Source organism: the organism of the source record quoted next, unplaced genomic scaffold (assembly GCF_019419815.1).
Source record: "Pyrus x bretschneideri cultivar Hongxiangsu unplaced genomic scaffold, Pyrus_bretschneideri_v1 Contig11, whole genome shotgun sequence".
Taxonomy (NCBI): domain Eukaryota; kingdom Viridiplantae; phylum Streptophyta; class Magnoliopsida; order Rosales; family Rosaceae; genus Pyrus; species Pyrus x bretschneideri.
Window position 1 is genome coordinate 7,870,809 of NW_025999402.1, and position 13,027 is coordinate 7,883,835.

Here is a 13,027-nt window from a genome sequence, read left to right on the forward strand (position 1 = left end):
CGAGAAACACGGACCGTTGAATTTCGATCCAACGGTTACAAATAAGGGGATCCCTTTTAAAGTTATAATAATTGTAACCGTTAGATCGAAATTCAACGGCCCGTATTTATCGCTCAGCATGATCCCGAGGTTTTGCCTCGGAGAGGATCCAGTTCCCTCCCAGCTTCCCAGCCTCCCCTCTCATCACAAGCCCTCCTATCTGGTTTCTGTATGGAAGCCTTCTCCTCCCCACCCCCTTTGTTTGTTAGTGTCTCCTCCTCCTCCTCCTAGTGCCACATAGAGGATAAATTTTTTAATATGTCTGGAACACAGCTTGTAACACTAGTTATCATAATACAAGTGATTAGATATTTTGAAGAAAAACTTTAACCATTTAAGTATAATTTAAACCGAATTGTGCCGACACATTGAAAAATTTATCTTTGTAAAGTTGCTTTCTATCACTTCTCTCGTTTTCACACACCAAACAAATTACAGTGAAAAAATTACTATTAATTTTCTTGTTTAACACTTAATCTAATTTTTTTTTTCAAGAGAACAACTTGTACAAAATGAATACATTATTATTGTGATATTTGTTTGTCAATGACACACAATGTTATGTAGAAAAAAAGTTATAGTAAATAAATGTATACTCATGTGAGAAGAGATTCTCTCAAAGTATGATTTTTCAAGAGAACAACTTGTAAAAAATGAATGCATTATTACTGTGATATTTTTTTGTCAATGACACACAATGTTATGTAGAATAAACGTTATAGTTAATAAATGTATACTCGTGTAAGAAGATATTCTTTTAAAGTAGAACTTTATATAGACTCTTTGACACCTAATAATTTAACGCTAATTTTTGTGCTAACATTATAAAATATTACGAGAAAAACATGAGTGGTTAGACAGCAATTTAGCAATGCAATGCAATCAATCTCTCTCTCTCTCTCTCTCTCTCTCTCTCTCTCTCAAGAAGTTGACAGTTTGTCTGTCGAGAAGTTGGAGAGTAAAAACCCAAATGGGCGGATGGGGGAAAGAACTACTGCAACTTCCTCTGCAGCTTCTACTTCTTCTTCTTCTTCCTTTTCTGCTCCCTGCTCCACTGGTCCTGTGACGACGTCGTTTTCATCTCTTACTCCCCTGCCGCCACCCGAAATGTCTCCTCCCTCACCTGCATTGTGATCTCTTCGATCCAACTCTCTCACTCTACTTTCAGGTCCTCCAAATCTCTCCCTTTCTCTCTCTTTCTCCTCTTCTCTCTCTCTAGCTGAATTCTCTGACTTTTCTTTTTCTTTGACATCAAAGTGCAAATTTTGACTTTGGGTTTTTAGTTTTGAGTTGCATTTTCCATTTTCTGTGAAGCAATTTGCTTAATTTTTATCACTTTTACTCGGTTTTTTTCCTTTCTCTGAACTTAGTTTTTACTGTGTATATTACATTGTTTGGTTGCTGAGAAAATGTGAGAAAGCTAGAGAAATTATATTGTGCTATTCATGGTTTTTCTTACTGTTGGGATCTGGTTTTGAGCATAAATTCACCATTTGGCTGAACTAATTTGATAATTTGGACACAAAGTTCAAATTTTTACTTCTTTTTGGTAAAATGTTTATGTAATTTCAGCTGCTTTTTACCGCATTTGATTTTCAACATTAAAGAACCGGGCATTCATTTAAAAAGAAAGCAGAATTCGGGTTGTCGACTTGAATTTTGTACTGAAAGTAGTTGAAAGGGTAACTATTGCTGACCACATTTTGCTTTCAAGGGCTTATCAATTTTCTTGAGTGAAAAATAAGGTATTGTTTTGGTATTGCGTTTATTTTGTTTGTTTCTCAAGAAAAATAGAACTGCAATTTTCCGAGCTATGCAAATCTTGACTAACTTCACATATGGTGGAGCTTTCCCTTGCTGCCGAAATGCTACGTTTGATTCGTGTCAAAGTACATTCCGAGAATAAAAAGGAATTGGTTTCGCTATTGTGAATGTATATGAGATTAAAACCATTTTGTTCTTCATTCGGTGAAAAGTTTTTAGTCTAAAACATGGAGCAATATGAAGTTCTTGAGCAAATTGGGAAGGGGGCTTTTGGTTCCGCGCTTCTTGTCAGGCATAAGCATGAAAAGAAGAAGTAAGACTGGATTTTACTTTTCCTTTTTCTTTACCTCTATCCATTTTTACTTTCATGGGAACATGAGCTGGTCCACTGTTACTTATTGTATGGTGATGCGAATTTTGGGGCAGATTTAATTTTGCTTCTTTGATATATTAAGGTACGTGTTGAAAAAGATTCGCCTTGCCCGCCAGACTGAGAGATCACGGAGATCCGCACACCAGGAGGTTAGTATTCTTTGTCAATATTTTGTCTCAAGGAAGTAAACTAAATACATTACTTGTGTGTGCAGCTAATCTTCCATTTCTTTTCGGGCTTCAATTGATAATCTTCCATATACAATAAATCTCATTCATTTTCTAGACGACTTTATGGAAATAAAAAAATGGAGTTTGCTGCAGGCTTTATTATGTATATTGGATACCTCCAGATTGACAACTTTCCTCGTTTGTGTAGATGGAACTCATTTCCAAATTCAAAAATCCATTTATTGTGGAGTACAAAGATTCTTGGGTGGAAAAGGTACATTTGACCACAACTGTATCTAGTGTATTTGTGCTCGGTGGTGCACTTTTCCTTTTCTTCTGTATGCGATATATTGCTGCATTTGTTTATTAATTCCCGGTTGGATACATTGGAGTTATGGTAGCCTAGCTAGTTGATACGGCCTAAACTTGGTTCATACCCCTTGTTTTCAGGGTTGCTATGTGTGCATTATTATAGGTTATTGTGCAGGCGGAGACATGTAAGTTTTGTATCATGCTAAAATTCTTATATTTATATATGTGTAATGTGTAGATTCATTTGCTTTGACTTGAAGGCTTGCATATCATTTGCCAGTCACTCATTCTGTGTTTCTGTGTGATTCAGGGCAGAAGCTATAAAAAAGGCCAATGGTCTACTCTTCCCTGAAGAGGTTTGAAGTTACTTCAATTCTTGTTTTTCTCTTTGTTTTCTCCTCCTGCAAAATTGTTTTTTTTTTCTTCTTAAAAACACATTCCTGTCACATAGTCACTTTTATGCATTACGTAACGATAAGTTCGCCTCCTATCATCTAATATGGAAATCAACTTTTTTCAGAAGCTCTGTAAGTGGCTTGTCCAGCTTCTGATGGCGCTCGACTACTTGCACAGGAATCATATTCTTCATCGCGATGTCAAGGTTACTGACATTTTTCATCCTGTGCACTCTGGAAAGATGGGTGTTGCTATCTTCTTTCAAATTCCCTGAAGCTAATTTGTACTAATAGTGGTCCATGGTTGTTACAGTGTTCTAATATATTCTTGACAAAGGATCAAGACATACGCCTTGGTAAGTGATCCTATTATCTTTTACAGTTCTCCATAAGCGGAGTGTAATTTTTCTGAACAATTGATAAACGTTGGAGCAGGTGACTTTGGACTTGCCAAAAAGTTGACTTCAGATGATCTTGCCTCTTCTGTAAGTAACTGTGGTCCTTTTCTGAAGTTCATATTCACAGCATCTTGAAGCTATCTATATTAAGAATCATTATCTCTTGATTAAGGTTGTCGGAACTCCTAGCTATATGTGTCCTGAGCTTCTTGCTGATATACCTTATGGTTCAAAATCAGATATTTGGTCCTTAGGTAAGCACTGAATATGTGTGAATTTTTTGTCATCGATTATTGTTCTTCTTTGGCTGCAATATGTATTGTACTGAACATATCTGATCCAGGATGCTGCATCTATGAAATGGCTTCTCATAGGGCCGCCTTTAAAGCGTTTGTAAGTTTTGTATTTCTCATATTTCAGATATCTAGAGATGCATTGCTTTACCTCCTTTGTGTGTGTTTCCTTAATCAGTTTCCTTTTAAAGAAAATGTTTTATATTCCTCTGCATTTATAAATTGTTTCCTTTTTCTCTCGCAAGCTATTTTTTGCCTTACGTATTTCTTTTCTGTTTCTTAAACAGGATATACAAGCACTGATTAACAAAATTAACAGGTCCATAGTGGCTCCCCTTCCCACAAAGTACACTGGTGCATTGTGAGTCCTTATCTGGTTTTTCGTTTGGCTTTGGTGGCTATTCAATGTCCATTGCACGTTTAGCTGCCTTCCTTACTGCATAAGATCATTACAAATTTGTGCAACATTTTGAATTGTGCAAGGATAAGATCAAGTGACAAAACTAACGGATGCTTTAATAGCCCGAATTTCTTTTACCTCGTGTTTCTAGGCGGATGTGTTTAAGTTGCCTCTCATAAGTGAATATTACTCATCTAATCACTTTCCGTATTTCTATTTTCAGCCGAACACTTATTAAAAGCATGCTTCGGAAAAACCCAGAACTCAGGCCTAGTGTACGTATACTTCTCCTCTGCTGCAGTGTGGTTTATTTGATTGAAAATCATTTTGTAATTTCCGCTTATGAATTCGAAAGCATTGTAGAACATTTTGAATACATATTATCAATTCAGTGTTGCCTGGTATGACTGGTTTCATACAATCTATATAAAAAGCATATCTTTCGGGTTAGTCCGATTCCTGCAGAATCAGATTTCCTCGGAATTGTGACAATTCACATCTTTTGAAATTTTCATCTCATTTGAAGTGTTTCTATTGTGACAGGCTGCCGAGCTGCTTGCTCACCCAGTCCTTCAGCCTCATGTTCACAAGGTTCATCTCAAACTCAGTAACCCCAGACATGGAACTTTAGCGGTCAACTGGCCTGACACCGGTTACTTGAAGAAAACAAAATTTTCAGAGCCAGAAGATGTTCCTTTCTCCACTCCCCATTACCAGGAGAAGCGGCATACATACAGCAATGATAGGACTTTAAATCCTAGCATATCTGGAGGTGAGCAAGATTCCTTAAGCTCTACCCAAGAAATGCATGGCAGGCCAAATTATCTGAATCGAGAATTGGCAGGAGATTCTGTTGGTGGCACTGGCACCTATAGAAAAGCAGCCATACGCAAGCAACCAGTTGCTTCCAAAACTTCAAATATCGTCAACAGTCGAGTTACTCAAGGAAAAGCTACTGCCACTCCCAAGAGATTTATGGAGCCAAAGAATCGTGCATCGGTAAGATATTTCTCTCTCTCTCGCTCTCTCTCAAACAAAAAGTACAAGTTTATCTCAAACAAACTTTAGCTGCATAAAAGCACTAGCTATACTTTGGCAAAATATTTTAGTTTCTAGACGGCTAGTTTTTTGCTAGTCTAATAGTTTGAGTTTATAAAATTCATCTTTCCAGCTTCCTGTTTCACGCACTCCGCTGAAGACAGTGAGTACAACTCGCAGAGCATCATTGCCATTAGCAAGAGCTGCAACTCAACAGTCCCCTTTCTGGCCCAATGTTGGTGTTCTTCACTGTATTAAATCTCCCGATGTTTCTGTCAATTCCCCTCGAATTGACAGGATAGCTGAATTTCCATTAGCCTCATATGAAGAACAATTATACGAAGAACAGTTTCTGCGTATCCATAGAACCTCATCACCCTCTGTGCAAGGCTCGTCTGGTTCCCCACACTACGGTGACCGTTCAATGATGAAAGACAAATGCACAGTTCAGACAAACGACAGAGCCTCTCGCAAACTTAGTTTCACCGGTGCATGGCAGGGAATAGAACCTGGCATGTTCAAAGCTGCACCAGACAATCAAAGTGATGGCTTTTCGGATCAAAATGCAACTGCTGGAGCATCGAGCCAGACCTCATCAAACACACGCCGCCGGCAGTTTGACACTTCATCATTCCAGCAAAGGGCTGAAGCTTTAGAAGGGCTACTCGAATTCAGTGCAAGATTGCTTCAGAATGAACGATATGACGAGCTTGGGGTGTTGCTGAAGCCTTTTGGGCCAGGGAAGGTCTCTCCTAGGGAAACTGCTATTTGGTTGACTAAGAGCATCAAGCAAAATACTGTCAACCAGGATGATCAATTCCAATGAGCGTTAGCAACATGTATTATATTTCCAACTCGAATAATTTTTGTAGTTACGGGTTTCCGATTATCATTCTTCTCAAGAGGAATTAGGCTCCTAGGTAGATCCTTATTTTGCAGGTTATGATCTCAGAAGAGGAATTGGTTATCACCATGAATTCAACTTAGTTTGCAAATTGTAATGGATTAATATTCTCTCTCTCTCTCTCTCTCTCTCTCTCTCTCTCTCTCTCTCTCTCAAGAAATGGTTCGAAATTTTTCAAATGATGGTATTTGATACAATTATTGTCCTCAAATGGCACTGAACGTCATGAACAAGTACAATTAGTTATTAGTATCTTTCATAAGAAAGTTCTTTTGAGTAGTGCAAATGCATGCTACGAAAATTCTAGAGTACATCAATGTGCGTTGAAGAATCCATCATATTTTAACGGGTGAACTTGAGCCACTTAAAACGTTTACATTTTGATATACATTGATGTGTAGGACTCTGCATGCTCTATATCAGTCTGGAAGAGCTCTTCAGCATCCCCTTCTGTTAGTACAAATTCACATGAGGCTGCAAATCAAATATTCAACAAATTAGACAAATACGAAAAATGCAGAAATCGACAATAAAAACCTGCAGAGCTCAGGCCATTAGGATAAAGTCTTACCTCATATGCAGCAAGAGATTCTTGATAGTAAGAATGGACAGTACTCGAGCTAACGGAAGCATGCTTGTTGTCCTCGGACAATCTTCTTGATCTGTAGAGCTTAACAAACCAGGGATCATGGCTTTTCTGACCGTTGGGTTTGAACTGCGTAGATGAACGTTTCAGCACTTGATCCTCCATCGCAACTAGTGTTGCATCCACTTCCGTTTGCTTGCTTCTATTCTGCAAGCTTCCTTCAGGCCTCTGCTTTGGTTCACTCTGTGACCTAGCTTTCGCCTTGGAAGATTTCGTGTTGGTCATGTAATTTGGCTTGAATGCGAAGTCCTCGTAGTCTGTGTCATCTTGGGGTTGATGAGCGAAAGAGTGTCTTCTTGGTTTTGGTTTGGATGCAGCAGGATAATTCCGGGGACTATTTACTGTTGCAAAAGAGGATTCCTCGTAGTGATGCCGGTTTGAGATGGAATGACGATCAGAATAGACTGTTGAATAGCCATGCTCAAACCTCCCTACAGCTTGTGAATGATTAAGGTGTCCACTCGTGCTTTTCGCAACTCGTTGAACATCATTCGTGTTCAAAACTATTGACTTCTGCATAAACAAGACCACATTGTAAGCATGGTACATTTTTTGAACCACGATCACTTCATGTTTGGTTGTTATCAGAAAATGCTTTCTTGAGGAGCTCAGATTTCGAAACCCGAGTGTTTGTATCAGGCTGAATTGGGTTTCGAACCCGAGTGTTTGTATCAGGCTGAATTGGGTTTTTGATGCAATATTCACTCGGGTTTCGTAAGCTAAGATAAATCAAAACAAAAACTAGTGAATAGGAAACATTTCGGATTGAATGAGGAGACTTACCCTATGAACTCCACTGTACTGAGGGTGGCCTCTTCGAATGATCAGCTGCTTTTTATTAGCTATCTGTGCTTCTTCCACCATCTGAATTCGCTTAAACCGCGCTCTAACCTGGATCGCCATCAACGCCTGCATCTGCATTATCGTAGCAGTTGTTTGTTTCCTCACAATGTGACCTCTTATGAGTGCTTGCAACTTCACCAAACCCTTCAAGGCATGTAAAGCCTTCCTTGCCTGAAAACAACATAAGCAATATGACTACCAAGATAAATAGATTTCGAGTTAAGAATCTTATGTTGGAAAATATTAGTATTTTAGGTTTGTTTTCTTGTTTGGTTTTCTTGTGGGTTTAGGCTTTCGAGTCAATAATATTTTTCATAGTTTGTTCGTATGTTTGTTAGCGTACTCTCTGATGTTCAACTTCTTATAACATGTTTACTAATATGTCATTGCATGCGGAAGAATTGAATTGACGAGGAGTCAGAATCGGAACTCCCATTCAAGATGCTAACTAAATCATCTAGAATCGGATTATGAATGATACTGAAAATAATCGTTTAAGGATTCGTGAACATGTCATAGAGTTTTGGATGGAAATTTGTACCAGATGCGAACGGAAGGCAGCTTGAATCCTTGTGGCAGCAGCATTTTCGACATCTCTTGGTGCCACGGCATGATTCTTCCGAACTTTCAGTGACAACTTAGAGATGTCAATTGAATCAACAGATCTTGTAACCCTGTGGGAAGCCTCTTTGCCTGCCAACTTTCCAAAGCTCCACCTTCTCTTCACTTTCGGCGTCCCTGGCCAGTTCACCGACGGCCTGGCAGAAGTGGTAGATGAAGACTCATTCGAAACCTTAGTTTTCGGAGCATCGTTAATCTTTTTTTCTTGCTTTCCAACCAAGAAATTTATGATCCATCTGCTTGCCTTCCCCATCTTCAACTGTCACTAAACGTTTATAACACCACAGGAAAAATGTAGTGTTACACTTTACACGTAGGAGTATTTATGTACATATACATATACATACATATATATATATATGTATGTATGATGATCTTACTTGTGTAAATAAAATATGATTAAGATTAGTTGACTGTGTGGATGGTTGGTATATTAAAAACAACCGTCAACAGTCTGCATGGCTTTTTCTCAAAGTGCTTTTCCGGAATGGTCATCTTTATGCTGAATATTTAATCACTTTGGCCAGCAGAGGCTTCTCTGAGAAAGCCATTTGCCACCCTCATATGGATAGGCAAAGATTCTTAATTTCCTCCCTTGTTAAAGTAATAAAAATGTCAACTGCTTAGAATTTGGTTTTTTTGGAGGAGGCTGCATCAAGTCAAGGCATCAATGGACTTATTAATCCCTTATTTCCTCTAACCAATCACATTTTTATAAACTTCAAAATTTGGAACTCAAGAAAATGATAACTACACGGCTTTTCTCTCCCTCACATCTATGTTTAACCGTGTCTGTTGTTTTCATTTGATTTATTCAATCCAACAACTAAAAATAAAAAAGATAGGAGGGACATGTATGTAAGAGGAAAAAAATGGTGTGTGATACCATTTCACTTCAATATTTCACGGGTCCTTTATTAGTTCATGATTTTTCAGATCTTCTAAGGGCCCGTTCTGAGATTTGTTTGACAACCAAAAACACTTATGACTCGTTTGACAGTTTAAAAGTCAGAAGTATCTTAGGGTTATAGAAGCACTTTCTAAAGAAGCACATGTCAAATACTTCTTCAAGGAGCACTTCCAAGTTCTTCTGCAAGAAACACCATGATTTTTATTTAAAAAAAACGAGCATAAGTGCTTCTTACAAAAGCAATCTCAACGAGTCCTAAATCCCATCAGGCTGTCATCGCCATCAGGGCCGTCGTTGATTGCTTACCGAACCGGCCATTGCAGCATTGCTAACATAACACCTTACACAATCTTAAAAGACTTGGAACTTGCACAGAAAGTTTCTAATGCGTTCAATATATATCATGAAACCATGCAAACATGTAAAACTCAAAAATTTAGGTCAAAATACTAAACTTATCCGACATTGAATTTCCGAAAGCATTCAAACAGATTATTGCTAATAACCAAAACCGAAGCACTAGATCTAATTCCGCAATACTATTTCATCGCTTCCTCACCAACACGCTGACTTCGTGAATTCAAATACTAGCTCTCTTCCGACTTCAGTAAGCGCTGGTTGTCTGATAACAAACGATCTCCTACCTCGCAAGCATAACGCAATCTGCATAAGAAACATGAAATCATATCAAACGCGAAAAAAGAAGGAAAACCGGCAAAACTAAGCAAGCAGAGGCACGGAGCCTAGTGAATGCCGCATGGCTTTTCTTTCTACAGGCTAAGTCTCAAGCTTATTTAAAAAATGCAGATTGTTTTGGTGCACGTGAGAGGTAAACTATTTCAAAGCTAGATTCGCAACTTATCAATCAAATCTCCGAAAAGAAGTTATCATCCAAGAAGTGAGAGGAAAAAAATTTAGCAGGGAAGTAAACTATTAGGAGCCAAAAGTAAAAAAAAAATCAACCTCCAGTTATCTGAGCTTCTCCTTCGCACTGCTCTTTCTTGCAGCTTCCTTAACCTTCTCAATATAACCTTCAATTGGAGGAGTCAGAGTTGCCATGAACCGGTTTACTGGGAACGGGGTAAGATCTGGAACCAATGCTGCTGCTTTCAAATGTTCAGGCAATGCCTCAATCGCCTCCTTCTTCAACCGCAACAGTGTGGACTCTGCTGCCTGCCTTGCACGGTGACGCCTCATCAAGACCCTGCTATACTCCTTTGCAAGCTTTCTACCGTCTTCAACAGTCAGGTTATATTTTGGTATCTTCTCCACATCAACCAAACCTAGTGATATCAAATCCAAACCAGGTGTTCCAATAATTGTTGGTTTTTCTGGGATTCCCAATTTTCCCTTATCTTTCTTCAGCATCTCAATCTCACGCTGTCGCTCTTTGCTAATCAGTCCCATCTTCTCTCGCTTTATTTCACGTTTTCTTTGTACTGGTGGTAACCACCTAACCGGCGTTGGGGCATTTAAGCACGAATCATATAACTTTTCCGCTGGACTTATGTGACCTCCTCCACCTTTAGCAGCAGGAGCTGCAGAACCCCTTTTTACAGTTATCTTTGACCGCTTCAGTGGTCCCGCAGCTTTTGTCTTTGATTTACCCTTTGCCGTCCCACTTACAGAGCATCTCTGAAGGAAGTTATGGCCTGAAGAAGACTCAATGAAAGACGTCACAGGTTTAATCTTTAAGATTCGTATCATTTTCTGAAACCCACTAAGCTCCTCAGCAGGATACAGTGGAAGTCTTGCTTCTACAATTAACTTAAATTGCCTGTCACTATGGTAAACAAAGAAACAGATGCAGATTATCAAAGGGCGAAAGAACATTATTCACACATTTCACCCCATCCAACCGCCCAAATGAAAAATCAGCAGTACACACAAACAAGAAGTACCATCATTACTCAACTCAACTAAGTTTTCAATTCCCAAATCGAAAGAAGAAACTAAGCTTTCACTTGAACATTATTTTGCCCCGAATACAACATTAGTATACTCCTACTCATAAGATACGGAAAGATCTTACTTCGGATTCAAACTTTCAATGGATAGCCCCATAACGTAACATTCCAAAAATTTGCGTTTGTTACAAAACACAAAGCAATTAGTTTTACAAGTTTTACAAAACCCGTTTCTTGTTTCTAAAGACTAAAATTTGACAGTATTGTGCTCAAACTTTACAACTTCAACAGCCAAATACAAATATTCGGGATCAAATTTAAGCAGAACTCGAACTAGGGAAACATCTAGCTACAATTAAACTACTTCTACAAGCTGAAATTCCTCCAAAACTAAATAAATAAATAAAAAACCATCAAAAGATTCACACTTTGTTTTTTCGCTTCTAATTCCCAATTTTTAAAACCTAATTAATAATCACAGGCTAAAATTGCATCTTCAAAAGGGAAAAGAACAACAAAAAACCCCAATCTTTCTGTGTAAAAAGCATACAGAATTACACATTCAATAAACCCAGAAAAAGTTAAAACAGCAACCCAGAAATTCAATGAAACTAAAACAATCTGTAACTAAAATTACAGGAAATAAATCTTCAAAAAAACCAAAAAAATTGATCTTTTCCACCATCAGACCAAAACCTTTGATCCATTCAAACTACATATTAAAATCAAATGTACGAAGAAAAGGGAGAGAGAGAGAGAGAGAGAGAGAGAGAGAGAGAGAGAGAGAGGACGTACCTGGTTGCTCGATTGAATCAGCCGTGTTGCGCCGGACTGAGGAGTGAGAGGAGGAGAGAGAAGAAAAGGGTTCGAAGGTTTAAGCGAATGATGAGAAATGATAAACGGGTGTTGGGCTTACGGGTTAGAGTATGGGTGGGTTCAATTCGGCTTGGCCTGCTTAGGTAGGATGATCTTCTCCAAATAGGCCTCACATATGGGCCCAAAAGTAGGTGGAGCACAAAACTAGAAAACTCAGTTTTTGTTTCTCAAGGTTTAATCCGTTAATTAATAGGTATATTTGCAAGTACTTCTAAAATTGCTAAAAGCGGTTTTTACCAACTTAAAACACTTAGTATTACGATTTAGTGATATTTTCCTTCACTTGTAAGTGACATGTTTTAAGTGCAATTCTTGTAAAAAACGAATTTGAATCATATTATTAATATTCCATTGTGAGACTTAGTCCATCCTGAATAATATCGTTTGTTTAAAAAAAAATTACTTAAGAATACGTTTGGAAATAAAACTTAAAAAGATCTTGTTCGTCTTAAAAAAAAAAGTAATAAAACGACTTTTAACAAAAAAAAAAAAAACTCTTATAAACAAAAATGCTTCCAAACGAAACACATTAATTTGATCCAAATTGGAAATGAGTTGCCACAAGTTGAAGAGATCTTGCATATAACTGGATAATATTACTTTATATTTACATCTCTTGTCCCATTAGAATTACCACTACTTAGCTTTCAATTCGTCTATGATCATCAAATAAATGTGAATAAATATGAATGGATATATATATATATATATATATCAGTATCTCAAAAATTACCACTGCTTAGCTTTCGACCAGTTACATCTCTAATAAAACGATTTTTCGTATCAATATCTTTCGTTACGATATAAAAAATAGATATAAATGGATATATATCAGGTACAAATAAGAATCTCTCCGCTTATTTTGAACAGTTGTCCGTTAATCAATTAGCATAAGCATGCTTAGTGAATTAAAAAAAACATGAACTTTAATAATGAGCAATTTAATTATGTGGTTTGGTCTATAATTTATGAGTGCTTGACTTTATGTCATCAACTTTCCTCTTCTCACAGGGAACAAGTACCTGTACATTCTTCGACAAAATAATATTTTTACATCTGATGTAGGATCATGCGAGTTCAAATCTTCTATGCTCAAAATTTTTTGTGACCTTTCTGTACTCTATTAAGTAAGATTTAA

The 13,027-nt window shown here is 37.7% G+C and overlaps 3 protein-coding genes across 6 annotated transcripts; 1 reads left to right on the plus strand and 2 right to left on the minus strand.

The window, feature by feature from the left end:
• Nucleotides 1-922: 922 nt before the first annotated feature.
• Nucleotides 923-6,208, plus strand: LOC125473840 (serine/threonine-protein kinase Nek3-like). 4 transcript variants are annotated; one of them, XM_048577171.1, is made up of 15 exons: nucleotides 923-2,116; nucleotides 2,259-2,325; nucleotides 2,555-2,620; nucleotides 2,797-2,843; nucleotides 2,969-3,014; nucleotides 3,179-3,259; nucleotides 3,367-3,409; nucleotides 3,489-3,538; nucleotides 3,624-3,705; nucleotides 3,795-3,844; nucleotides 4,032-4,105; nucleotides 4,368-4,419; nucleotides 4,688-4,916; nucleotides 4,989-5,143; nucleotides 5,316-6,208. In XM_048577171.1, the coding sequence occupies exons 1-15, from the start codon at nucleotides 2,031-2,033 to the stop codon at nucleotides 6,006-6,008; spliced, it is 1,821 nt and encodes a 606-aa protein (XP_048433128.1). In that variant the 5' UTR covers nucleotides 923-2,030; the 3' UTR covers nucleotides 6,009-6,208. The 4 variants fall into 4 exon arrangements, with proteins under 4 accessions (XP_048433128.1, XP_048433127.1, XP_048433126.1 ...); XM_048577170.1 differs by having other exon boundaries at nucleotides 923-1,207; nucleotides 1,612-2,116; nucleotides 4,688-5,143; XM_048577169.1 differs by having other exon boundaries at nucleotides 923-1,207; nucleotides 2,016-2,116; nucleotides 4,688-5,143.
• Nucleotides 6,209-6,294: 86 nt separating this feature from the next.
• LOC108867736 (protein IQ-DOMAIN 19-like) lies at nucleotides 6,295-8,450 on the minus strand. Its single transcript, XM_048577172.1, has 4 exons — nucleotides 8,117-8,450; nucleotides 7,516-7,746; nucleotides 6,658-7,245; nucleotides 6,295-6,560 (listed from the first exon to the last, which is right to left on the minus strand). Exons 1-4 carry the CDS (start codon nucleotides 8,447-8,449, stop codon nucleotides 6,540-6,542), a joined length of 1,173 nt encoding a protein of 390 aa, XP_048433129.1. The 5' UTR covers nucleotide 8,450; the 3' UTR covers nucleotides 6,295-6,539.
• Nucleotides 8,451-9,473: 1,023 nt separating this feature from the next.
• Nucleotides 9,474-11,917, minus strand: LOC125473841. The gene is made up of 3 exons (XM_048577173.1): nucleotides 11,809-11,917; nucleotides 10,070-10,889; nucleotides 9,474-9,769 (listed from the first exon to the last, which is right to left on the minus strand). The coding sequence occupies exon 2, from the start codon at nucleotides 10,811-10,813 to the stop codon at nucleotides 10,076-10,078; it is 738 nt and encodes a 245-aa protein (XP_048433130.1). The 5' UTR covers nucleotides 10,814-10,889; nucleotides 11,809-11,917; the 3' UTR covers nucleotides 9,474-9,769; nucleotides 10,070-10,075.
• Nucleotides 11,918-13,027: the final 1,110 nt, after the last annotated feature.

Coding starts and splice junctions, on each gene's coding strand:
- LOC125473841 (XM_048577173.1), bottom strand. CDS start 10,813: ATGATACGAATCTTAAAGATTAAACCTGTGACGTCTTTCATTGAGTCT.
- LOC108867736 (XM_048577172.1), bottom strand. CDS start 8,449: ATGGGGAAGGCAAGCAGATGGATCATAAATTTCTTGGTTGGAAAGCAA. Junction 7,747..8,116: donor CTGCCTTCCGTTCGCATCTG/GTACAAATTTCC, acceptor TGTTGTTTTCAG/GCAAGGAAGGCTTTACATGC. Junction 6,561..6,657: donor AATCTCTTGCTGCATATGAG/GTAAGACTTTAT, acceptor TTTGATTTGCAG/CCTCATGTGAATTTGTACTA.
- LOC125473840 (XM_048577167.1), top strand. CDS start 2,031: ATGGAGCAATATGAAGTTCTTGAGCAAATTGGGAAGGGGGCTTTTGGT. Junction 2,117..2,258: donor CATAAGCATGAAAAGAAGAA/GTAAGACTGGAT, acceptor TGATATATTAAG/GTACGTGTTGAAAAAGATTC. Junction 4,106..4,367: donor ACAAAGTACACTGGTGCATT/GTGAGTCCTTAT, acceptor TTCTATTTTCAG/CCGAACACTTATTAAAAGCA.